Source organism: Chanos chanos, chromosome 2 (genome assembly GCF_902362185.1).
Source record: "Chanos chanos chromosome 2, fChaCha1.1, whole genome shotgun sequence".
Taxonomy (NCBI): domain Eukaryota; kingdom Metazoa; phylum Chordata; class Actinopteri; order Gonorynchiformes; family Chanidae; genus Chanos; species Chanos chanos.
In genome coordinates this window covers 38,056,218-38,084,071 of record NC_044496.1, presented here as the reverse complement: position 1 = coordinate 38,084,071, position 27,854 = coordinate 38,056,218, and the positions used below count along the sequence as shown (strand labels likewise).

The 27,854-nt window shown below is 43.2% G+C and overlaps 1 protein-coding gene across 1 annotated transcript; it reads right to left on the bottom strand.

Moving 5' to 3' along the window:
- Positions 1–916: 916 nt before the first annotated feature.
- Positions 917–24,588, bottom strand: smad6b (SMAD family member 6b). Its single transcript, XM_030765676.1, has 4 exons — positions 23,083–24,588; positions 19,567–19,623; positions 18,627–18,704; positions 917–1,491 (listed from the first exon to the last, which is right to left on the bottom strand). Exons 1-4 carry the CDS (start codon positions 23,876–23,878, stop codon positions 950–952), a joined length of 1,473 nt encoding a protein of 490 aa, XP_030621536.1. The 5' UTR covers positions 23,879–24,588; the 3' UTR covers positions 917–949.
- Positions 24,589–27,854: the final 3,266 nt, after the last annotated feature.

Here is a 27,854-nt window from a genome sequence, read left to right as displayed (position 1 = left end):
CAGGCAGCCAGAACACACACCTGACACCTGCTTACATCATAATGGCGATTCAAGTTATTCTGACCAATAGGGATGGCTGCTGGATTCCAACATATGACACACAGATCACAGAGGTAGGCTTAAATTACACAGATGATTCAAATATTTTTCGCTAGCAGTAGCAATTGTTGGTTTTCAACATGTGACATGTAGACCTGTGAGAATGTTTACATTACAGCCACGATTCAGATAGTCCAAGCACTTGAGATGCTCATTTTCAGCATATAGACCGGTTAGAATGTTAACACTAATAAGATGTTTCCAATACTCTTATCACGCGAATGACGACTGGATTTCAAGCTAAGGCAGACAGCCCAGTTAGAATGTTTACATCACAATGATCATTCAGACATTCTAACCTATAGGAATAGCTGTTGGTTTTATAACAGACCAGTAAGAATTAGTGAATAGTATTGTACCCAGAGAAGAATTTAAGGCTACAGACAATTGACCAGTAAGAGACACAGAGCACAGAGATTATAATGCGAATACTTTATTATCAATGTGTGAATGGTGTTAGCTTTTTTGTCTGGATATTAATAGTATATGAAAACTATACACCAAAACCAGGTTCATCCTATTTTTGCTGTATAATTTTTCAGATTGGTATTGAAAGATTTCTTTATCTTTTTTATATATATTTTAATATATATATATATATATATATATATATATATATATATATATATATATAACCCAAAGTGCATTTTCCGTTTTTTTTTTTTCCTCATGTCCATGTACACATTGCACCGTACATAAATAATTACATTGTAAAAATGTCTCCAGTATTTACAAGTATAATATATATTTCATATAATATATAAAACTTTATATTAAATCTAAGTAGACGATATTTGGGATAGGTTTGTGTGTGTGTGTGTGGAGGGGAGGGGGTGGGTCTCTGCTTGTGTTATCTGTGGTTGTTGAGGAGTACTTCCAGCCAACACGGGCAGGACGTGATGAACTGTCTCGAGTAACACGGACCCCAGCCCTTGGCGAAGCTGATGCGCACGCTGTTAGGGTCGTACGGCCCGTCTAACAGCTCGGGTTCCCCTCCGTGTCTTAGCATGGACGAACGCTCGTAGTCAAACACTTTGATGGAATAACCGGGCATGACTTTCCGCACCACCAGGCTGCGGCTGTTGGGGACATCCAGGGTGGGCGAGTTGACGAAGATGGGGTGCTGGCTTCGGTTATAGGCCCACACCCCGTCTGGTTCTTTGCTGAGGAGGATACCGTATCCGATCTTGCCGCGCGTGCGTTGGACCGTGCTGCTACGCTGATCCAGGCTGAGCTGGCCCAGGCAGAAGCCCGTGCCCTGAGGTAGGTCGTAGAAGATGCTGACGGAGTGCTCATACACCGTGTACAGACGGCCCACTCGCGTCCGGTGCTCCCAGTATGCCACGTTACACCAGTGGCTCTGTTTTGGGGCGTCAGGCGACATACTGGCATCTGAGAGACGGAGACAGAAACAGAGACAGAAAGATGAGCTTCTTAAACACTCCAAAAACAACAAGCATGTCCTGTAAACAAGGCTGGTTAAAAGAAGAGGTTCCGGTCGGCAGGATTAGAGAGTTCTCTTTTTATTGTCTACAGCAGATGTGCCCACTATAAATAAAGGAGGAGACATTGTACTGAAATGTAGGTCTAGAATAAATACCCCAGCAACACAAAGAGCCCTGCAACAGCCTTGCCCGCGGCCTCTACTATACATATCTGTGTGTGTGTGTGTGGGTGTGTGTGTGTGTCACTGATATTTGGCTGCACTGCCTCCGGAGGATGTCATAGATAAGACTTGCTCAGTGACTCACCACTGCACAATAAGGGAATGCCATTTGACACACTTCCCTTTCCACATGCACAACATCTCATTACTGTCTCAGTCTATATGAAGTATTGAAAAACTTTGCAGTAAGTGAATTTTGTTCTTTTGTCACAAGACTCCATTCAGTAGTTGGAGTTGTAATCTATTATTGTCAAATTATAATTGATAAATGAAGAGCCTGAAGACAGACAATGAGAGGGTCTACAGTAAATCAGCTTGTTCATTTGCTTTCTCTCCGATGAAGAGTCCCTCTCTATGAACTGCAATGTCAAAACAAAGAGCATTCTCATATGACTTACATAAGATATGTGTCTATATTTGCCTTGCGCTCACACACAGACACGCACACTTCCAATACAACAAAGAAAGAGTAGTCTTCTACTTGGTGAACTAAGGCAGAGCAGTTGTCTTCTGGGTGGACAAAGACAGAGCAGTCGTCCACTGGGTGGACAAAGCCAGAGCAGTCCTCCACTGGTTGTACAAAGACAGAGCAGTCGTCCACTGGTTGGACAAAGACAGAGCAGTCGTCCACTGGTTGGACAAAGACAGAGCAGTTGTCCACTGGTTGTCTTCTACTTGGTGAACTAAGGCAGAGCAGTTGTCTTCTGGGTGGACAAAGACAGAGCAGTCGTCCACTGGGTGGACAAAGCCAGAGCAGTCCTCCACTGGTTGTACAAAGCCAGAGCAGTCCTCCACTGGTTGTACAAAGACAGAGCAGTCGTGAACTGGGTGGACAAAGACAGAGCAGTCATCTACTGGGTTGACAAAGACAAAGCAGTCGTGAACTGGGTTGACAAAGACAGAGCAGTCGTGAACTGGGTGGACAAAGACAGAGCAGTCGTGAACTGGGTTGACAAAGGCGGAAAGCAAAGGGGAATGCTGTTGAGTTCATATCCGGTTCTCCTCACCTCCTCCCTCCCTCACTCTATCTCTGCTCTCCTCCACATTCCTGTGGAAGAGGGGGTGAAGGAGGAGGGGGTGGAGGGTGCAGAGGAGAGCCTGGGCCCCCTCCTCTCTTCCTATCCTGCTCCCACTGTGGGCCGCGGGAAGGCATTCAGCTCCCTGACAACTTAGCACAAGCCTGCGACCTCCTGACCCCCCAGGCTTCATGCTATCAGCTCCGATTAACTCACACACAGAGTGATGCCATTATTTTGTTTCTGCAAACCTATTGGCAAAGGGGATTTAAGGGGCGGGTCTATGGCCCCATTCCTTTCACTGGTTCTGCTCTCAAGACTTAATGAACCGCCAGCCCCATTACCCAACGCCTTTAAGGTAGAGCACCCGCATTCTCCAAAATTCAGTCTCTCTCTTACCTATATCCACACACACACTCACACATACCCGCAACCCAAAGGAACAGGATACTGGTGCTGTTCGACAAGCTTGGCTATAGAAAGTGATGTTCATTAAAAACTGAGGGTCAAGGTTGCTTGCAGCGTCTGGCTAAGTGTGGTATAGGGAGTGATTCTGCATGCATGTGCACAAACACACACACACACATGCACACACACACCCACACTCTCCTAAAAAAAAAAAGGCCCTTTCTCTGGGCCCCTGTACGTTAGCATTAGTGAATTCCTCAGATCATCTCCTTGCCCTTAGCATGCAGCCTTTCCTGTTCTTGTCCAGCTCAGCCTCCAAATCTTTACCATCCGCCAGGACACTTTTACAGTGGAAACACATGACACATACTGAGCTATGGTACGTATGCTTCCATTTCATACACACACACACACACAGCCCTGAGACACAAGCCATAAACTACAGCTCATATAAGATATGAGTTTAGTGGCAGTTAGAAAAATCAGTTTGAATACATTTCCAGACAATGTCAACAAAACGAGGGAAAAGTTCACCATGGCTGATCACTCTACTGTCCATGAAAAACATAAATGGTGTGAATGACTATACTGCATTCAAATGGTACAGTGATCCCCTGTTCCTTTAAACTTAATGAGAGAGAGAGAGAGAGAGAGTCTACCCTGTGGATTTAGACCAGGGTGCAAAGGGCAAAGGTTAATACTCTATTTAATGTTTAGCTTGGGAGAGGACAATGCACAAGACAGGGGCCAGCCCTTTTCCTGAGTGTGCTGTGTATGCGTGCACAATTACATGCGTGTCTGTTTTTTTTTTGTAAGCCTGCACACATGTGTGCTCTGTGTGTGTGTGTGTATTTTCCCTCTTTGAGATGAATCTCAGTCCATGTATGTGTTTTGAAGCTGAGTGTGTGTGTGTGTGGGTGTGTGTGTGTGTGTGTGTGTTTTGGCTGGACTCGGTCTCGCTCGGCGACGCTTTATGAGTTGGTGTCAGAGTGAAAAGAGAGGAAGAGAATAAATCAAGCTGTGAAGGGCAAACTCATTAGAATCTCCTTAAGAAAACACTGCCATCCCTCATCTCCCCTTCTCCAGCACTGGTCTGTTTCAGCACAATCACCATGGCAACTCTGCCCACTCCCATTACATATCTCTCCCTCTCTCTGTATGTCCCTCTGCCCCTAGTCTCTCTCTCTCTCTGTCTCTCTCTCGCTGTATGTCCCTCTAACTTTCTCTCATCTTTTCAAAGTCCCACCTAAATCAAACGCACTCTTCAATGAGCCAAAGCAGCAGTTAAATTCATTAAAGCAATGATAGTTTGAATCAGTAAAACCTGATGCAAGTGTTTTGGGGTTATTGTTCAGGTAGGAATGGAAAATACGCATAAGTATAGAGACAATGGTCAGGATGCTCAGTTCCTGGTCCCCACACCCTAGAGACCTCACTCATGGGTTCAATGCATCACTTCTGAGAATCTTACAGGGCTCATTCCAAACACGCACACACACACACAGACACACTGGCTGACACATAGGCCCAGATATTACACGTGCCCTATCAAAACAGCCATGAATCATCAAATCTTTTAATAGAAAAATCAAAGGCGTGCGTTCAGGATGACAGCGTGTGTGTGACACAGCGGGAGGACAGGTCAGGCAAACAGTCGACAAATTACTAGGACTACAACGACAACACCCTTCTCTAAGACTGAGTTTTCTAAAGACTGAGCGCCTAACTGACCAAGTTGCCAAACAGAACCGATAATCAAAGTAGACTGACTAAATGGAAGTCCATTTAACTGAAATGACTTGACTTGACTGAAATGAACTGACTTGTACGTGAGTCTTAAAGTCAACAATACCACAAGATTCCTCCAAGGACCCTCCAACTTAGTCCTCATATAACATGCAGACCAATAGTGTGTGTGTGCGTGTGCCCTGAGTCTGGATATTTCCTGACTGTAGCTTTCACACTCAGTCATGTCTACACCCCCACACAAACTCAGAGAGAGAGAGAGAGAGAGAGAGAGAGAGAGAAAGCTGGGAACAATTACTCAGCCCTGCGTCCGTTTAACCCTGGCACCTTTCAACATCTCCGTTTACCCATTAGAGAAAGTAGCATGAGTTATTATTGTTATTATATTTTCAAAACTGTCTCCTCTTAATGTCAGTCTCCTTGCCGAGGGACATCGGCGCTGAGGAGACGGCAGCTGACAGCGGCGTACCTGCCGAAGCCCGAATTTACACGGCTGGCCGAGGAAATGAAATGTCACTCAAACATCTATGCCTGCAGTGACACCTGGAACAGATCCTCAGAATGAGAAAAGAAAAAAGTGGAAACCTCACACAAACACACACCCACCAACACCCTCATCACACCCACACCTCATGTGCCCAATTCTGCCCATTTTACACTTTGATACAAGAGACCCACAGTGAAAATTAGTCTTTTACTTTGGTGCCCTGGTCCCTGAGATCTTTTTCAACACGTATATCTGACAATTTTATAACTGGAAACTGTTCATGCCTTTTGTCACATAAATTCATCGGTTCCATCACTTATTCAAGCTCTTCATTCATTCACTCACTCATGGCCCCATTTTTAGGTGAGCTTACGCAGGTCTTCAGTAAAGGGTGGTAGCATGTTATTATTTCACTCTGCTTCTTTGTATTCTTGCTCTGTCTTGCTTTACAATAGTAGCATTAAAAAGACTGTAGAGTTCACTGGGTCCAGAGGTATCTAACATTCTTCATTTGAGACCCGAGTCTTCTTCTCCCCCCAAAATCTGACTTTTGACTTCCTTTCAATGCGTTTTTGTGTAGATCCATCATCATGTATCTAATTTAATCTGACTTTTGTCTTCTGTTTAGTGCTTTTGTTGTTGTATATTTAATTGTTCACAAAGGTCCGTGTTTTTTAAAAAAACTCTCACATACACATTCACACACAGTAACATGGAGCACACACAAAAGGCGTTGCCTCAGGTGCTTCTGATTGGTGCAAAAATCCAACACAAAACACAATGACTAAGGTAAACAAATACGTTTAACGTCTCTATTCTCACAAGGTGAGCACATGCCACAAAGAGAGAGAAGGGTTTCCGTCACGGGGGGGGGGGGGGGGGGGGGGGGGAACTATAGAAACAGTTCCAAAGGCATAAGGAGTAAAAAAAAAAGAAAAAGTAATCTTTCTGCTGCTGCTGGGTGATTTAAGAATGAGGAGGATCAAAGCCAGACAGTCTACATGCACAAACAGAAAGTCTTTTTCTAAAGAGAGGAGATTTATGTGAGCCATTACCTTTTGTATTCACTTCTGAAACTTCAGACTGCACAAGCACACTGAGGGCACCAGTCACATTTCTCTCACGCAAACACACAGGAAGCAGTGCGTGTAGGTGTGTCTGTGAGAGAGAGGCATGCTATGTGTACAGCAGAGAACGTCAGTAATGAAACGACGGCCAATGTGTTTGCTGATTAGGCATGACTTTAAAACTGCATCAAATGTGACCGTTCTATAGAGGGAGAGACAGGACAGACAGATGGACAGACAAACAAACAGACAGACAGACAGACGTGTACTTCTGCACTTAAGAAAATCAAACTGATGAAGGTTTTTGAAGGAACGATTTGAATGGGGAGAAAGAGAGTGAAGGTGTGTGTGTGTGGGGGGGGGGGGGGGGTCAACATCAGCTACCCCTCCAAACTGTCCTTCAGTGGGGTGAAGCGGGGGTAATTACTGTCCTTCAGTGGGGTGAAGCGGGGGTAATTACTGTCCTTCAGTGGGGTGAAGCGGGGGTAATTACTGCTAAGTACACAAAGAGGACTCAGAATGTTTCAATAGCAATGCTGTCTTATTATCCCCTAATGCTTTTAAAAGCACCGTGTAGCCAAGAAAAAGGCAACAAGAGGAGAGAGAAAAGAACAGCCCAGGGGCAAACACACATACAAGAGCTTTAAAGGGAGAGAGAGAGAGAGAGACTCAGGCAGGCAGAATGTCTGAAAGACACAGTCTCTTCCCCAAACCAAACTGCAAGCACACATCCACTCTTTTTCATCTCCCTCTAATCCAGAGAATTCTGAGGAGATGAACACATTCCTCTACAACCCAGAGAAAGAGAGAGAGAGAGAGAGAGAGAGAGAGAGAGAGAGAGAGAGAGAGAGAAGGGGGAGTTGGAGTCTCTTATCCTGTGCCAAGGATTAGATTCCCCTCCAGCTATTAGACTCTACCACTGGACTGTAAGGCAGAGGGGGAGAGTCTGCATGTTGGCGTGTGTGTGTGTGTGTGTGTGTGTGTGTGTGTGTGTGCGTGTGTGTGTGTGTGTGTGTACGTGTGTGTGTGTAAGAGAGTAAGACAGCAAAGTTTTAAAAATTCATCCTTTTATGCCGCCTATGGCTGGCTAAAGCATTAATACCCCAAAACACACTGAAAGAAAGAAAGGAAAAAAGAAAGGGAGAGAGAGAGAGAGAGAGAGAGAGAGAGATGCTGTTTGCAGGACTGAAGTTCTTGTAACTTGGGAAAATGAGACCAAAAAAAAAAAACAGGGAAAAAAGAGACAGACAGTCAACCCCTTTGCTTCTATCCTACATGGTATGGCTCCTGATTTTTTTTTTCCCCAACAACTATCACTACAGGGGCGACATCGGACTCACTAACAGGCCACATTTAGGCTGGCGTCTGTGCTATCTCTGCCATCAAAGACTGCTTTATCAGTCAGACACACTAACTGGGCACTTCACTCTCACAGACAGAGAGAGAAAGAGAGAGAGAGAGAGAGAGAGAGATGGATTTCTCCTCTCTCATTCTTCCCTGTTTCCTCTGCCATTCTCTCCTCACAAATGGCCAGATTAGCTGAGCTCGAGCGAGCACAAAACCAGAGCAAAACCAAGCAACAGTAGAGCGCAGAGAGGACATGTGTACAGTGGTGGAACAGAGTGATTAGCAGAAGAGCCTGGTCCTGGTTTTGAATTTGGGTCCGTCTTTGTGGAGGGGCTGATCCCGAAAGACCGACTGACAAAATCCACCACAGAGACTGATTAACAACACACGGCAACACCGTAACAGGACCACACGGCAACTCCGTCACAGCAAGTCAAACAGGACACTTCAGCAGGAACCCGCAGCAGTACTTCTGTTTACTCTTCTTCTTCTTCACTCTCTTTCTCTTTCTCGCTGTCTCTCCTGTTGGGAGAGCTAAGTTCATTTCCTCCAAGCTGTCTTTACAACTCCACAGTGTTTTAGAGGCAGAGAGCACAACCAACCAGGAATGTATCACACAGAATTACAGCAAGGCATTCACTCCTACAAGAGAAACACATATGAACACACACACACACACACACACCCATAAGAACAGCAGCTCCACTGACTAATCCCTCTTCACTGGTCGTGTGGTGTTAATGATGAAGCTTAAAATACAGACAGATATGTCCGATTCACACCTCAGCCCCATATAGAGAGCAGATTAACTCCTGAAATCTGCTGAGGTCTACTGGCTTCCCACCTCTCTGGATCTCTGTTCACTGTTACTGTCCACACTTCAACACATGGGTGCTTTGAGCCAGAAACAGATAAATGACTTGACTTACGCAGCCCATCGTGAGAAAAGGTTGGACAGAATGTTCTGATTTATACAAGATCCTGACCGGTCCAGTGGGATCCACACTCCAAACCAAATCCCATTTCTGTGTGTGCACCCAGTAACAACTGTGAGAGATTCCAAGAGCACTGACAATTTGAAATTTCAAATCATTCTACCACATTGCAGTATTCTTACAGACGCTTTCAACATTACATGAAGGTTTTACTTACAAGTTTTATTACAAGTGGATATTATTCTTTCTGAGATGACTGAAATCCTAATGCTCACATTACATTCCTATAACTCGATCACTGATGAACATTCTCTGTGAAATACGTCAGTGTGGTCTTAAATCTACATTAACAACATCAATACATGACCCAACACCATTCTGTATTACATTCCATACACTCCTGCTACAGCTAACACCACTACTAATAATGGACTTGATTATGTTTTAATCATACATTAAACGGTTCTGTCGTTGTAACATAAGGCTGAAGATACGCTCTCAGTATATGTATGTGTGTGTGCGTGTGTGTGTGTGTTTGTCAGTTTGGTAAATCAAGGTGAATTTAAGGTGAAAGCTCTGTATTTGGATACCCAGCATGTGTGAGTTGATGGAAATGCTCAAAGCTCAGACAAAGCCTGGCTATTGATCACATCACCGGATTGCAGACAGGGAAGATAATCAACTCTGTCAGAGAAATACACTCTCAAGAGCTCTGTTTCAATCATAACAACTCAGCACAGCTGAAAACCACACTCGCATATGGGCTAGGGCACTCCAGTTGCTCCCCTCTCCCTTCAAAAAAACAGCAACAACAACAACAAAAAAAACAATCCAAATCAGTTTCCCCGATTGAAAATGTGCGAGTCAACAGTTCCAATGATTCCCGGTGTGGCTGCTTGTCAGCATGTTCACTGGGATATGTGAAAGGGAGAATAGCAGGCTTTCCTCTTTCTCCATCCCTCTCCATTTCTCTCAAATTCAATAAGCTTTACTGGAATGACATTTATTCAAAAAAGATATAACCAAAGCCACTTGTGACACATACAGTCAAACACATACAAAGTATGTACTATACTCCTCACACACACACACACACACACACACTCTCTCTCTCACATGTACCATATTCCTTGCACTTCTTTCTCTCTCTCTCTCTCTCTCTATTGTCAGGAACATGAGGCCTCACTAGAGTGGCACCCACAGTGTTCCTTGACCAACCAGTGAGAAAAGTGGTACAACTCATGGCTAAACTCATCCTAAATAAAGGAAGAAAAATACATGCAGTAAGACTCCTTTGGTTGTAAACCAAACTGTTTGTGAGAAGGTTGGACTCACTACGCTCTCTCCCACCACCAGCCATGAGAATTTGTAAGCAACTTCATTGAAGCGGCTGATTTAACTAATGACCCTGTTGCCTTTTAGTGCGCAAAAAAAAGACAGAAAAAAGAAAAGTCTATCCCAAAGCCGACCCCCAGCCCCCACCCACACATCCCTGGCCAACTGGAAAGCCCAACTCACACTGCTGATGGATGCCCCATCCTTCTTGGTTAGACAGAATAATATTTCCACATATTCAACCACAAAACATGAACTGTGAGAGAGTGAAACAGAGAGAGACAGGGAGAGGGGGAGAGGGGGAGAGAGAGAGAGAGAGATCTACAATGGCAATGTGTTCTGGAAAAATCTAAAAATATTCTTATGCCAATATGAGTTAGGCTGACATGTTTGCACTCTTTTCAACCCTGTTTGATTGTAAAGTGCGTTTCTAAAAGAAGGCTACATCAGTCCTGTTTGGCCCCAGCAGTGGAAAAGGCGAGCGAGAGCAGTGGAAAAGGCGAGCGAGAGAGAGAGAAACACATCGGGATGAAATGCGGTGATGTGGTACACACATACATATATAGTGGACTGAAAAGAGTTCAGAGGGATAATGCTAGAAAGAAAACCAGGGCTATGACACACACACACACACACACACACACACACACACACACACACACCAAGTAGTCTGTGCGTCCAGTGTGTGACTGCCCTCTGCCCCTCTCTCTGTGGGGGTTGGTTGCAGAGATGCAGAATGACATGGGGCCCCTACAGTTAATCCACACACGGCCTAGAAGAATGTGCCGGCTATTCCCAGTTTTAAAAATACTGACCGCCACAGGTCCAAGCACAACTGTCAATGGTCCTCATGGGAAGAAGGGGAAAAACATTCTCTAACCTATTTTAGCCAGCGATCAAACCGCACGCCTAAATCACGGCCTTGCCTGCCCGCCCGCCTGCTGTCAGGCTGGGGATTTATAATTGCAGGGGCCAGAAGTGGACAGAAATTAAAAACAGCACCAATGTCCACAACTGGCACATCTTCCACTGTCCTAATCCACTTCCCCTGAGTGAGGAGAGGAGATCACAGATGTGGAAAGAAGAAAAGAAAAGGAGAGAAAAGGAGTGGAGAAGAAAAGACAGGGGTGGAGTGGCAAGAGTAGAGGAGTGGCAAGAGGAGAGGCAATGCGAGGAGAGGAGAGGAGAGGAGAGGAGAGGCAATGCAAGGAGAGGAGAGGAGAGGAGAGGAGAGGAGAGGAGAGGAGAGGAGAGGCAATGCGAGGAGAGGAAAGGAGAGGAGAGGAGGGGTTTCACAGTGGCCATGGTACTCAAACAGTGCATTGTTCCCGTTGGGCAGCGTTCTGAGGAGGCTTGCTAAAACACTAAACTAACAGTTGGACATACCATACATTTTTAATGGCACGGGCTGGCTCTTGATTTGTTTCCTTAACCCTGTGCCCTGGGCTGAATGAATGGCTCTATTGGAGGAGGAGGGGGGAGTAGGCGAGAACTGCCGACAGAGGGTACCACGGCATCCTTCCCAGGGTGCACTGCAGGATTAGCTCATTCATGTTATTACTCTATGGGGAAAAACCTTGGGGGTAAAAATGATAACCCATACAAACAGGCGGTATTTTTATTTATTTATTTTTTACTTTACACAGAGTGAGGCAGTTCTCCATCACTCAACTAATATGTTCCATAAACTGACTGACAAGCAGTAAGTATGACTTAAGCAATGCACGGCATTGGACAGCTGAAATCAAAGACTATGTGCTGTTCATGTGTTTAAACTTGGATAAACAGAAGCTGAACTTACTTATATACTAAATCCAAAGTTTTAAAACAAAAATAAAATTTGGGTGGAAAAAAACCCTGAAGGGTAATCCACAGCTGAGAGATTTGGCTGAGAAATACTGAGAAACTGTCCAGAAAAACAACACACCACCGTTTAAATCCACTCCACAGAACAGCAGGGGTCAGACGAGTGAAGGTGGAACTGTTCAAAGACAGACTGGACCTTCATCCAGGTGGCCCGTCACTGCCTGTCACCAGATTGTGTTGCCAAGAGTGGACAAATATATACAAATCCACAGAGTGTGGTTTCTGTTGACTGTTGACAAAAGAGATCAAAGGCTGTTGGCACAGCACACGAGATATGGCCAGTTTTCTACAGACCAGACAGAGGTCAGAGACTCTTAACGGGGCAGAGCCTGGCAGTTCTGACTGAGTCTTTAAACAGTCATATTCCAGACTTATGTCTGACATGCTTAATTTCTAAACTTTACTAATCCAGGGTGCAACCTTAATGGAGGGAGTGAATATTCACTCAAATATTCATTCATTCACTTTTTTTTTCCCCTTTTTTTTGAGTGGGGGGGTACTGCTGATGAAAATGAAGTTTGAAAGGTATCATCCAAAGTGTTCCTGTGTTAAAAGACATTAGAGAGTATTGGCAGCAAAAAAAAAAAAAAAACAGCATGAGGTTTTCTCTCTCTCCCTCTCTCTTTCCAAATACCTCACATCTTGAAATCTTTATAACACTTCAACAACCTGGAGAGCAAACAAAAGATCCTAATCTAATATCCCTGAGATTGTATTCCAATCTTCCTCCACGCTGCCAAGTTGTGCGTGCACACACACACACATAGGCACTTACACAACCATATGACCCATATGTCTGTGTCAACACATGTACATGCACACAAACACACACATACGCACTTACACAACCCATACATTTGTGTCCCCACACATTCACGTACATGCTCATGCACACGCACACACCCCCACAAAGGTATTATGATAGAAGACTACGTCTCACAAATTAAAAAAAAGAAAAAGAGAAAAAGAAACAACAGTGATGGTGCTGGCTTTTCTCTGAGTGAAGTTCTGTTACTGTGACAACCCAGAGCATGTCACAGGGCTGAAAAAATTCTCATTCAGACCGTCCTGACTGTACTGAACCCTAGGTTATGTAAGGGGAAGAGGAAACCCACCTCGCAGGACAGGAACACACACTCACGGAGAGCCACATGGTATGGCTGAGACACCATAGTGCTCTGTGTGTGTGTGTGTGTGTGTGTGTGTGTCTGTGCTTACTGTGTGTAAACAGTGTGACCCCTCAAACAACAGTAACAAACAACACACAATGTTCATTGCAACTGGATAAAACACGGCAAAACATGCCGAGAGGCTCGTACACAAACAAACAAACAAACACACAAACACACACACACACACACACAGATCACCTTCAGACCACTGGCGTTCTCTTCAACATTCCTCAGTCTTCCCCCTGCCGTCAAAGGGGCAATTGAGCAGCCCTATGCGCCCTAGCGCTACAAAACCCAGGCAGCTTTTTCAAACAGGATGTTTGGCTGAGGCCTCCTTCCCCTCAAATAAACAATCGGCAGAGCCTGATTTCTGGAAGCTGAACCTGATTTCTGGAGTCTGAGTGGAAGTACTCCACTCACAATATTTCCACATCCCGCATCCTGGAGACCTCGGGGCCCTGGGGGGGTGAGGTGGGGGGAGGCGAGTGCGGCCAAGCTCTGCGGTGGAAACCCGAAGCCATGTGCCAGGCTTGGGGAGGAGAAAACAGCCTAGCAGGAGCCCACCAAGCCAGGGAAGGGAGGGCGGGGGGGGGGGGGGGGGGGGGGGGAGGTTTAGCCAGTGATAGCCCACACTGATACGGCCCCCTCAGTCCATTCAACTGTGGCTCATTTTTCACTGACGAGGTAACACTGCCACACACACACCACACAAACACACACACATAAACACTCCACGGCATATGGCAGTGCTCTGGAGTATGTGTGTGTACGATGTAGGGCTCTACTCCAGACCGATCAGGTAAACGAGTAACTGGCACACATTATGGAAAATGATGTAAACGTGTAAGCATAAGATCCTCGCTGAGGAAACGGGCGAAATGAATATGGTGCTTCAGTTTATGCCCTGAGAGCAGGACCGTCTATGGGACCATCAGCATTTACCCTTCATAAAATTCCTCAGTTGGACATTATGGGCGTGTTGTGAATGAAATAAGAGAAATGATGTCAGCACAACCATCCTGCTTTACCTCAGCTGGAACGTAAAGGAGACAAGCCTCACGCAAAGTTACTGCTACATCCATTAGCCTGAGGTACACCAAAAACTCAACAATGTTGCACCAGTGTGTGGCAAAGTTATGTCGCAATATCACCATCTCATGTTCACATATGCAACGTGAAATTATAATCAAGTGACCCTCAGATACACGTTTGTCACTTGTTAGCTAAAACCACACTAAAGACATCACAAGCGATTCGAGTCTGTTTTTAAAAAAACACCTAAGGATGCAATCTAAACAGCTCTGGCCATGTGTAGTATCACACGCTTTGATCACGCCATTTAATCGATAGAGGTCCTTTCATTATCCCCACTAATCAGCTCAGGAATTAGGTGAACCTTTCACTGCTCGGGCAGTCTGACCCATCTGAGCAAGCTTTAAGGTTTACAGATGACAAGGCAAAAATTTGACCTATAATTATATCTATAGCTCTGATGTGTGTGCATGCGTCTATGTGTATGTTTCTGCCAGTCTGGAATTAAAAAAAAAAAGACAGGGGAAAAAAAGGAAAAAACAGAAATACACTGTAATAGATACGCCATCCATGGAGTTGAAACGCAGATGAAGCTGTAATATTCACAATCCAACTGCTCCATCTTCAGCTGATGCACGCTTGCTTCATTCAAAACACTCCCTGAAAACAGTGAAACGTCACAACATTCTCACTGAATATCACCGGCTAAAACGGAAGTAACGATGGCATTGCCGTTTAGTATTTTAGCATCGCTTAACACTGACTAAAAACCCAGCGAGCCTAATGTTTCCTACTGTTTTACTGTCAGTACCTGACGGGGCGACTGACATGTGACAATAGGACAAGCACAAAGGCCGTGATCATCTGACCAAACACAATAAGAGCAGTGTAAAGTTACTGGATCCAAGCTTGGATCCGCTACCTACCTCTGCCCTTCCTCCCTCGGAGGTGAACGGAAACAACACTCTACGTTCGCTCCATCTGCCCCCCTTCTATCTTTCCATTAATTCAATCCAACTTTCCTTCTTTCTCAGGGCAGAGAGGAAAGAAGGTTTATTAAAAAAAAAAGAAAAGATTGGAAACATACAATGGCACTGCGTGACATCCTCAAGAGGGGATGTGAGATCCGTGAAGGAGCGTAACAGAACAACTGATCGCTTTGCGTATTGCACAAAATGACATACGCAGCAACAGTCTCATCTATTATGCATCAAGGCATGTAAACACAGAGGTTATGATTGCCTTCTGACGTCCGCTTACAAATTCCTGAGGTTTCATTACGTATTTATTTTTGACTTGTATGACTGCTCCAATTAGTGTCTAAAATCTTTCCAAAATAAAAAAAAATCAATTGGTAAAACCTCTCCAGTTATGCAACATGCCCAGTTTTTTTTAACACATCTGATTCTCAATTGTCTCTATATTTATCAGCCAGCAAACAGCACGCGTTAATGGTAACGAGAAAGCGACTCACACTCTCTACATCCTCCACCAGACAAAAAATGTGTGAAATACAACGAAGTCAAACTTTAAGCAGAGGGGAAACACAGACTCCCATATATGCAGTCATACAGGAAACAATGAGGCACACTTCAAAGAGCATAATGCTAATGTCCACACGAGCACGTCCAGGGAGTGAGGAAACAGGTGTGCAACAAGCAGTGAGGACTAACCAATCACTGACATCGTTAACGCCCGCACACACGCGCACCCACCCACTCACCCACACACAGACACACACGCGCGCACACACAGACACAACATGAAATGCAGTGTAAACAGTGCTCATGCTTCACAGAACACATGCACTCAGTCATCATACACAGACAAGCTGTAGACACAAACGCACAAACACACTATGACAAAAATGCACACAAACACAGATGCATTCACACAAATAAAGAGAGAGAGAGCACTACAAATACACAGAGACATACACAAACATTACATAGACCTACATGAGCACAAACACCCCATAAAAGCAACTGTCACATCATTATAAAGACATTCTTACAAGTGTTACCATCTGCTGCAGCCCAAAAAGACTACATCCATCAAATGAATGAGAGTTATCAGAGAATTCATTCAACTCTAGGAGAACAGAAGTAAATATGCAGAACATCTACAGCGCATTAAAAAAAAAACAACAGTATATAGAAGACATATGACAACCATAATATTTTTTAAATATCTGCTGACAACTTTTACTGTTTTTTTTTTTCCTTTTTACGATTAACAGATCTTCAGTACATTCTTTCAAGTATCCCTACCCGCCCCGAGGCACTGGTGCGAGCTTCTCCACCTATCAGAGCAGGTTTGTGATGTGTTCCGCCGCCCATGTTAGACAGAGAGGATGAGTGTTTTGAACAGGTATTACAGTAGCCCCCAGGGCCCAGATCTGCGGAGCTGAGTTTGTCAGCCTCTTTCAGACCACCCCCCCCCTCTCTGCCCCCTGGACTTGCTTTAAAGAGCTATACCAGTTCCTGCATGCGGGGGGAGGTGTGGGGTGTGGAGGCAGGGAGGGGGAGACCACTCGTACAACTTCTGTTAGGTGGATCTTCTTTTTTTTTTTTTTAATTTTCCCAGGCTGCATTGAGGCTTAGGGGAATTAGCAGAGTATGGGACGTACTAATAGGGGATGGGCTTTTCTATAGGAAGAATCTGAAACTATACAATAGTCATCTAAAATAGTCTCAGTTATGTTCAGATGGAGTCTGAGAGCAAATGAATTTCAGCTTTGAACAGATATAATGAGTAATTTCATTGCACAAATACCACTGCCAGATTACACACAACACTAAAGAAAAAAGAAAAAAGATTAGAAAAAAAAGGTTTATTCCAGCACCCTGTGCTATTTGCAATGTAACTTTTATTCTAACTCACTGCATGAGACCAAAATAGATCAAAAATGATTTTCTCCTATGAGTCTCCATCAAAGGAACAGATTTGGCTCAGAGTAAAATGAGAAAAAGTACATTTTTCATAATCTGATGGATCACTGTCACTGCTGACAATTTTTTTAAACTGTTTTCCTTTTCTTGAGTGTAGACTTTTGGCTGCAGCGATTTATGTCCTGAGTTTGGGTGATGTAGTTTTAGTAGAGAGTGCAGAGGCTTTGAAAGTTGTACAAAGGTGAAGGTGGGAGTGTGTATGTGTATATAGTACGTATGCAGAAAGAAAAGGCAGATCTTTACTTTATTCCAGTTCTCCATTGATATGGACCTTGTGAATGTAAGCAATCCATTCTCCAGCTTCAGAGGGGTGGGGTGAGTCCTCTCACTCCCTCTCTCCCTCTCTCTGTCACTGTGTTCCTTCACATGCACTGTGTGGTTCCAGCTCAGTGAGAGAGGCATGTTGATTTCATGCCATGAGACCGGAGTGTTTCATCTCAAATCGTGAGACAGGAGGCGACTGTTTCTCCTCTATTCTCGTAGTGTGGCCTCGTTCACAGGAGCAAGGCAGCTTCCCTCGACCCACCCCCTCCCCAAAGCCCACTTACAGCCTGTGTGTGTGTGCGCGCGCGCGCACGTGTGTGTGTGTGAGAGAGAGAGAGAGAGAGAAAGAGAGAGAGGGAGTGTGAGTGTGTGTGTGTCTGCAAGCTTGGATCTTATTACAGTTTGATCCCACTCAAATATTTCTGCAAGAAAAACAGAGGAGGGGAGGCCTGCTCTGTGGCCAGCGAGCAGGACGGCCGACTGAACCTCTGCACAGCTCACAATGACACCTTTATCTCCACCTCTCTCTCTCTCTCTCTCTCTCTCTCTCTCTCTCTCTCTCTCTCTCTACCACCCCCCATGCTCCTAATGGCCTTTAATAAGGAGGAGTAAAGCACAACATAAAAACTAAATTACCTGCAAAGTTTGCACGTTTATCCAAACACACTCCATAAGAGCCCACAGAGTTTAAGCCAGCAGAGAAAACGTTCTGCCCTTTCCTTTGGACTGCAAACTTTAGTTTAACCCTTTCAACGCCCACCAGGCTGACGCAACACCAGGCCATCAAAGAAAAACCAGGAGTTTGACTTGCTAAGGCAGCTGTATTTATAACTATGACTCATTTTCATTTTGTTGATAAAAGACATTTTGTGTTCAAACAGATCTACGATAAAACTTCAATTCTGCTATACATTCATGTCTCCAAAGAACACAGCATACACTATGATTAATGACTCTTATTTCTCCATCTGAGATTGGAAAAAGTAAATATCTGGCACAAGGTCACCACCACAAGCACATAGCTTTTTGTTTGAACAGTCGTATCACCTGTGCTTTCGGTTGGAAATGAAAAACAAATCCTCCACTTGTCAACAGACTGACAACAGTCTCATAACCACACATGCTACTTGCTGAACTCCCCAAATGGCTAGAGATCACATCTGCAAGAGCAAAATCACAACTTTTTTTTTTCTTTTTATCAAGAGACTTAAGGTTTTTTCAAGGAGTAAACTCACCTGAGAAATCCCCATGCGTGTCATTTGGTGAGCCGCCAGCCTCTGTTTCAGTGTAAGACAGTGTGGAATCAGACAGATCTGAGAAAAAAAAGAACAACAAAGAGGCTTTAGTGTCTTAAAATTGTCCCAAAAAAAGCATGCATCAATGGGGAACGCAAAGAGCACTGAGGTTGAGCTCTGACCACTGATCAGAACCATTCTTCTGTAACCTTCTAACAAAATGCATTATCAAGCCAAGATAATAACCACAAGTTATGAACACAGCTGTTACACAGAATCTCTCTACATGTTAAGGCACATTTTTGCAGCGCAACAGTGTCTCCCCCAAACCCTGAATCAGCTCCGCTGTAGATTACAAGACAGCATCTCCACACTGCTCTGTCAAACTTCACCCTCAGTTAGTGCTCTGACAGAGAGAGGAAATCCCAGCCTGTCCTGATCCTGGAGCCAGGCTCCAGCAAACCTCACCGCAGACAGCCCAGTCCGGCTCCAGACTGGCACGCTGAAAATGGGTCGCCAGCGGATGCTGGCTGGAGAGCCTGCACCCGTTCTGAGTTACTGCACAAATTCCTGGTCACTGTGCCTAATTGCCACCATTAAAATTCTTCACGTTGTTCTACTCCTGCTTCCTCCTCTCCCTTTTCCCCAGAGCCAGGGATTTGACCCATTGGGTGACAACTGATGGCACTAGAGTCCTCATGGGAACCTGACCGCCATTCCGATACATTTGTCAAGTTTGGCTGTGAGCCTCTGGTTGTACCTTCACCATTCATACAGGGATTGATACCTCATATATAATATTGTATTTTAGCTATGGGAAGGTGAGGTGTGTTCTTTCAGTTTGGCTGCAATGAGATACTTCTTAGGTGCGTATAAATAAGTAGATTTACAAATGAGTGCGCTATGCTTATGAACATTCTTAGATGAGATGAGGACTCACCCAGTGGCTTGTGTTCTTCGCTTGGAGAGAGACGTGAGTATGGGGGTGGCGGTGACTCTGCAACACAGAAGTAGAGAGGTTTAGCACAGGACTAGCATGGTAGATAAAAACAAATTGTAAATCATTGATTCATTATTATCTATAACACAGTCTTTTATAATTCAGTCAACAAAAAAGGAGCTATTTCAGTTGACAATTGACTTCTCAAGGTTGAAAGGTGACTTTCTACTTGTATCATATTAACTAGAACACAAATTCCAGAGTTTGGATACCACAAAGACACACTTACTCTTGAACGAAGCCTACACTGACAAACAGTTCTGACCAACAGTGAAAATATGACTGATCAGACAAGCCAGAAACAGGTTCTATTCATTCAAGCACCTCAAGCAAAATATAAGAGTGAATCCTAAACTTGTCTATTTGTTTCACCATGTTAAGAGGCTGGTTAATGTAAAATCATTTGGACTAACTCTAAATCCACAGGGCTTAACAGATTGGTAAAAACGTTTTTAAACACAAATCGAGCTGAATATATACCTAATACTAATTTTACAGAGATATTTATAGGAATATTCCCAACACAGATTTCACAGACCAAGTTTTAATTTAAGGGTGTGATTATCACTGTATGGGTGGGAAACAAAATGAAATGAGGTGCATGTCTTAAGAATTCAGCCAAATTACTTAGGAAAGAGGTAGAGGCCAGTCTCTACTTTTTCCTCTGATTTAGAATAAATAACTGTTAAGCTTTCAACATGTTATTGTCCAACATACAACATAAACAAAATAAACAGCTCTTAATCCATCTCACCAAATAAGGGAAGCCGAATACCTATCATCTTGTTAGAAACAAAATGCTCCAAGCTAAATACCTTCTCAGCAACACTTTGGTCCAATTTTATTTGCTTCAAGTTGTAGTAAAACTTAGACTAAAGGCATATTTTGAAGTATGTTAAAACTACCATATGAAATTACAAGGTCAAATTTCACTAAAAGAACTGTTACAGACTCGCTCACCTAACTTTTTGGAGACAAATCGTTTATATTAGCCTCTCTCATAAAATTCTTGAAGGAAATGTCTCAGTGCCCATTCATTTCATATTACATGCCCTTTCGTAAAGATATACTGACCAACCCTGGCAAAGAAAATTACAAAAGTGTACAAAATAGAGAGAAAGAGAGCCTTCTGAACAAGTAGTGACCTCGCCTACAGGAAAAAAAGAAAGAAGAACAGTATAATAGCGACTGGCTCTTTAAGAGTGGCGGCAGTAATTGCCAGGATCCTAACTCAGTCACTCAGATACACAGCTAGTCAGTCTGGCGCCAGCAGTATGCAAACTGTATATTATCGCCACTCCTTCACCTAAATAGCACGAGGGGACCTCCTTAGGAAAAAAAAGGCTTTTAAAGCGCAACTTGAAACTGATCTCATTTCAAAGGGATAATGCCTAACCAAATAACAGAAGAAGAAAAAGGGAGGGGGAGTCTTTTTAAATCCAACTTCCCTTTAGTCTAAACTTGAAATGCTCTTCATGGCTGTTGATTAATTCCTGTTTACTTTGCGGAGATTTAGTCATCAAAAAATTGAGTTCATTATCGCCGTCTCTATTCTAATCTAATAGTGTGAGTTGACTACAAACGCTGATGAAAGACAGAAAAATGTAATGACCCACAAAACATTTAACGTTAATGGAGCATTTGTACTGAACAAGTTTGCTGTACGCTCCTTTTGCGCTCTTCTCTGTGTTGTAATACTCCGGGGAGACTTGTTTAATAATTGAATGATTGAAAAAAAATCCATAGTAGGACCATAAGATTACTTTTATGGACATCATTTGAAAATTAGCTTTTCAGAAAACATCAAAAGCTTTGACAGAGTTTGTAGATTGGAAGGCCCCTCTGCTCAATAGCATGAAAGAAATGCCATCTTTATCGACATACGCATGAGCGCATATGAGCTATGTCCACGCGCTGAAGCCCCAATATGAGAGAAGGGGGGTGCATTCCACCCCATCCCCCACTGTTACTCAAGGCCTGAAACACGTCGACATTAAAGGATAAACTGATCACATTTTGCTATCCGGCAAAACGAGTCCATTCTTTAATTATATCCCAATAATTCTAAACTTAGTTACAAAGTGGGCACAGTTAACCAAAATTTAGTCAAAAGGACATGGTTAGCCTTGACATATTCCTATGAGGCAAAAGGTTAATGCATTACAAATGCATGGTGCAAAACCATTTTAATTGCTTTTAACGGTTACCTTTAATGTTCGTCGTGACATGCCTAAAACTTTAACTCACCAATTACTCAGTATTTGCAGTCCTAAACATTGCAAATTTTTCCTTTAAAACATGGGTAAGAGTTAGTTGGCTCGTTCGAACCCGGATGTTACAGGCACGGAGTGTTCGCGCCATGGTTTATGCCAAAGACAGAAATGCAGCGCATCTAGGCGATATAGCCTACGCATGGCAACTGGGGCATAGGGGCCAACCGGACAAAATCAGATTCCACGAGAGACGTGGAAGGTCAGTGTACCCAACTGTGACAATACATAATTGAGGAATTAAGAATAAAAAAAATTGTCTGGGTTTTTCCAACATCACTTTTGAGAACATCTGGGGCAAAGGCTCACCTGATTAGGCCTGCATAGTTTTTAATTTAAAGGTACATAAAATTAACTCCTAAAATGATGAACTGCTTCTGCAACCATCAATTTAATTATACAAATTACTGCAAAAGCTACATATAGACTTATCTGCAACTATTAATTAAGCATCGGTATGTGTCAGTATCGTACCTGAGGAGAATTGCCTTGGCAACCTGTTGTTATTAACTCCAATTGGCAACATTCATTAAAGACAATTCTCATGAACAGCTAGCAATTAAATCAACCCTTGACTGGAATTCTACAATATCTCCATCTATTCTCACAGTAACCACTCCGAGTCCTAGCCTTCTGCTGGATTGCCAATACTTACAATTCAACATGACTGTTAGAAATTTCTTTGGAGAAGGTGTAACCATTTTTTGTTGGAGTGAAAATGCTGATCTTGAAAATGAAATCTTACTCTGTGACACTGTAACATTCAAATAGATGAGAAAGTAGCTTTTCCCACTAAACTAAGGTAAAAAAAAAAATCGGAGGTCAGTTTTGAAAGTGTTCTGTTCAACCTTTCTGTCACCCCTTCAGGGATACAACAAACTATGTTTGACCAAAGCATCTGGGGTAATCGTGTTATAATAGTGTGTCTTTGAACTCGAAGTAGGCTGGAAACATTAAGAAGACAATCCTACGAGCAGGGAGAGGTACATTCTAGAAAAATTCAGATCATAATTACACTCTATTATACTGAAAGGGAGGCGTGCATACTTGCCATAGTAATCATAAGAGAAAGCTGTCGGCACTGTAAACAAATATAGTGTACTTCATACTATAACGCTGTATCTTTGCACGTTATTCCATGGTTTAAAGCATCGAGCATCCCTGTCAAGAGAGCCGGTGGCATTACCTGGACCACAGAGCCTGCTGTAGTGATAAGGGTTGCAGCATACCGCCGGGCCGTCCTGTGTTCCGAAGCTCTTGCACTCACAGAGCGGTTTGAGCTGTGCCGTGTGCTGCAGGTCGGACCACCGGTAGAGCTTGCAGAGCAGCAGCTGAGGGGAAGCCATGTGTCCGCCCAGCCGAAGCTCTGTCCTGGATACCATAACACAGTCGCTCGGCATCCCTCCCTTAGACTCCACGGCCTCCAAAAGAGTATCCAGCGTTTTCTCTTTAAGCCTTTTCAGAAGCGAGTAGGTGGCGGTCTTGAGTTCTTGCTCCATTAAAGAGCGAGGCTTTGCCTCTTGACACTCTGGAGAACTGTTGTCCCGAGAACCAAGGCTTCTCAACACGAACTGACAAGAGCTCGATTCCTTACCCTGAGCCGCCTCTGGACTTCTGGATCCAGAAAGGTCCCGATCTTTAAACAAACAGCAAGTAACTGTTCTACAGTCGCTGTCCTGAATGGATCGAGGGCTTCCCTGATCCAAAACACACACCGCACCCCCATCTTGGTCCAAAGTGACCCCCGAGCCGCTGCCCTCAGCGGGATTCCTAGCACACACTCCTCCATAGTCCACGACAAGCGACCTGCTTGGGGTCATCGGTCTGAGCTCCGTCTTGGGTATTTTCTCTGGGTTATTGCCGAACAAATCGTCCCGACACCCCTCGCTAGTTTTGCCATTTCCATCGCCCCCCTCTTTATCTGGATTCAAACGGCTTCTCCAGAGTCGCCGCACAAGACCTGAGCGTTTCGTCCTGAACATACGACACTTTAAAAATCTAGATGTGTTTTTTTTATTTATGTTCGATTCTCCTCTTGTTAAAACTACTTTTAAGGTCGGCGTACAACATTAATGTCTACTGAGTGCCGTGCAGTGCACGCACAGCTGAACGCTGTATATTGGTGGCAAAACCACAACATTAGATTTGTATCTGCAATGTTATGTTGCATTAAAAAATACAACGAGCAATAAAAATGCGCGGTTACATCAAAATCAAAATGCATTCAATTAAGAATGTTGTCAAATGCATGCAAATTGTTCGGTATACTGAATTTAAGAATAAGTTGATGATTCTCTATGCATTAAGTATACTTCAGTTTTGAGATGATAGTTTAACTTATTCGTCACTGCATAAGACTGACTAAGAAGCCGAAAAACTAGATGAATGGTGCTGCCAGATATCAGTGAACCCTCTAACATATATCGCGAAACTTGCTCTCTCACAAATATTTCGGACTCTTGAGCACCTAAATCCACTCTTCTACAGCAGCACTAATAACGTGAATGAAGCTGCTCCACGACGTATTAATCCCACAGTAAATCCTCCCGGAATTCACAAACCCGGTTGTTTTCCACTGCTTTAGCGCACTCCTTTTTAACTAATCCAAAATTATCCGAGTGTGCTGAGGCCAGAAAGGAACAATCCTTGGACTAAACTGTGCTCCTGGTTCCGTGTTCAGACCTGGTCAAACTGCAACCCAGATCTCTTTCTTTCTCCGTTTCTCTCTCTTTTTTCTTTTTTCAGTGACACACACACACACACACACACACACACACATACACACACACACGGGGCCCCCGAGGAGAGCGATGGAGCCATTGGCTGACTACCATCATGTGCTAGTCTAGACACTTTGGCGGCTCTGAGCTGCACTGATTGTTGCGCAAACAAGGTTTCAAGTTTCTTAACTCTTAAAGGCGTAACATCCATCTCCTACTTCTGACTCTTTATTCTCGTGAATTAACCTACCGCGTCACTTTTGAATTAACCCAATGTAGCAAATAAATAAATAAATAAATTTGGATAACTGGGATATTAGCAACGGTAACGCTAAACAGTAATTTTACAAACACTGGACGGAATGCGTTTAATGCATTTGACTGTTCTAAAACTTTATTCTTCGGCTGGAGTCTTGTCTACAGTGATCAAAAATCCTCTTCTTGCTCAAACATTTTAGCTATTGTGGTGCGGGGTGCACGTTACCTGCTCAGAAGGAATTTTCAGTAGAGCGGGAAGCCCACAAATTCCATCGAATGACCTCATGACGCGCGAGGGCCCCTCATTTGGGTGCGAATTCCAGCCACGTACCACAGACTTTGAGGTCGACTAAGTTTCCCCCAATACCGTATTGTGATGTCTGTGTTTAACAGATGTGCCGTGCTTTCCAAGAGGACAAATTGACACCATTAACCTGCCTTTATAAATTACGTTTCTCCGACTTCTAGAAAAGTTTAATTTTTAAAACTGTAAAATCCTGCAAGAGATATAATATGTCTATCACATACAGATAAACAGATTTTGAAACACACCTTATTAATAACATTTATACGCACAGTCTCCGTAGGATGTATCCTAATCTTACCGACAGAGCGCGCCTTCCTGGAAGGCCAAATGAACTGGGGGGAATTCCAGGTTTCATGCCTCACAATCTGTCTATTTGTGTGACAAACACACTGAATTGGCACTATATTAACGGATCGAATTGATATACACACACACACTCTCACACACACACACACATATATGTATGTAATATATTTCTCATTAAAAGTTTACCAACACACATGACGGCAGCAAAATGAATGGATGTGTTAGCACAAATAAGAAACAGTCTACATGAAAATAAAAAGATCCAAAGAACACATAATGGGAATAAGAACACCATTCTAAATAGTGCAAGTTATCACGTGGCTTTTATTTAATCATACGATCACAGCCACGCATAACGATTCAAGCAAAAACATAGATGACGGAATCACAGTTGAAATCTGTCTTTTGAGAAGGTCCCTGCTCACTCTTTGGTTCACTCAAGCACACGAAGAGTTAAAAGGTTTTACACTGGAGTCGGTCAGGCGGGGCCACGCCCCCTGATGTATTAACTTGCTCAAAGTAGCAAAAGTTCAGCAATAAGCACTGCCGATTGGCTCCCCAGCCTTTACGGCTTGCCCCCTGAGAGGAGGATTGGTTGAATACAGAAGAAAAAAATGCAAATAGCCGCTCCCACTGTTGTTGCAGTTGACAGTGAATGAAATAAATTCCTCATTTCCCGGCATGACGCCAAGAAGCAGCGGACAATATTTGACACGCTTATTCGACAGGAAGCTATGTAAATACAGCGCGGACAATGGGGTTGTGTTGACAGTGTTATATATCAGCTGCTCAAAATATAAAGTGAGAGTTTGAGAAAATAGATCTAAAATACTTACGGAATGACCCTGTGCAAGAAAGAAAGTATCCAAATGTTGTTTTTTATCCCTAGTAGATTTGGTTCAGTATAAACATGCATCAGAATGTTTTTCACTAACTGAACGTAGCATCCTCTGAAAAGTACACATTAAATTCTGCATAATAGAGTGGAAGAGAAAAATTATGCTGTCTACAAGGAGCAAGAAAGTAGCATTTGAGTAAAACCTTTATTACATACATTTCACAGTTTGATTTCAATTTTGATTGGAATTTAACTGATTGAAATAGCTTTGAATTGGCAGCTGACTTTGTATATGATCCTCAGTGACCCTGTTCTCTCTCTCTCTCTCTCTCTCTCTCTCTCTCTCTCTCTCTCTCACACACACACACACACACACACACACACACACACACACACACACGGCTCCAGCCAAAAGTGTATCAGTAGGAGTGGTGTTTGCCAGTGTGTGAGCTGGAATCGGGTTTCCCTGGCAGGTTCAGAGAGGTTACTGAGGGACGGTATGGAAGCTCTCATGCCTGCTCTGTGTTAGAGGCACCTGTTGCAAATCCATTCTCTTCTGTAACTCAATCACATGTCAGACGAGGCAAAGAAAACTGTTATTGCAGAGCTGCACTGCATTTTAAATCATTCTCGCACTTTCCTGTGAAACGTGTGCAAAGCCACAGTCAGAGAAATAACTCATTCTAATGATGATAATAATGCATGCCTTCCCCTAACTTTCCACAGATGAAAGGAGTTTGAGCAGAAAATCAGAAATGTCCCACACTTCATCTGGCTGCTTGTACCCATGTGTGGTAAATTGTTTGATTTCTGTTCTCGTATCTCACAATTTTAAATTTTATTCTCTTTTTTTTAAAAAAAATTAATTATACATACATACATACAAACATACAACACAAAACATATATTTACATTTAAATTTTATTCTCTTTTTTTTTCAAATTTTATTTTAATTGTACATACAAACACACATACAAACATACAACACAAAACGTATATTTAAAATTTATTCTCTTTTTTAATTTTATTTTAATTATAGATACATACAAACACACATACAAACATACAAAACAAAACATGTATTTAAATTTAAATTTTATTCTTAAAGAAGCAGAACTAAATGCTTTCTCCCTCGTGACACGCACATTGTGTGATTTCTGCTATTGTAATGTTTGGATTATATGACTGAGAGAAAAAAAAGGCATCCAATATGGATTTTTGTACAAAATGGATCTTTTCTTTTAATTATCTTTTTCTTTTGAGCGGAGTGTACACATGTATATATGTACATGCATAAATGTGTGTGTGCGTATGTGTGTGTGTGTGGCTGCTCCTTATTCTGTACTGATATGTTTCAAGCTGTCTGTACCTCATCATTTCATCAGCTGTACCACCATTCACAAAACCTGTATGAAAAGTGAATGACAGTGTATATGGTTAGGGTTAATAATTCCTGTAGAAATACCCGTCTGAAGCATTTACACAAACCATTCCTGACATTCCACTTTCAAGGTGTCAGTACATGGCAT

Coding starts and splice junctions, on each gene's coding strand:
- smad6b (XM_030765676.1), bottom strand. CDS start 23,878: ATGTTCAGGACGAAACGCTCAGGTCTTGTGCGGCGACTCTGGAGAAGC. Junction 18,705..19,566: donor CGAAGAACACAAGCCACTGG/GTGAGTCCTCAT, acceptor TTTTTTTCTCAG/ATCTGTCTGATTCCACACTG. Junction 1,492..18,626: donor CACGCATGGGGATTTCTCAG/GTGAGTTTACTC, acceptor TCCGTCTCTCAG/ATGCCAGTATGTCGCCTGAC.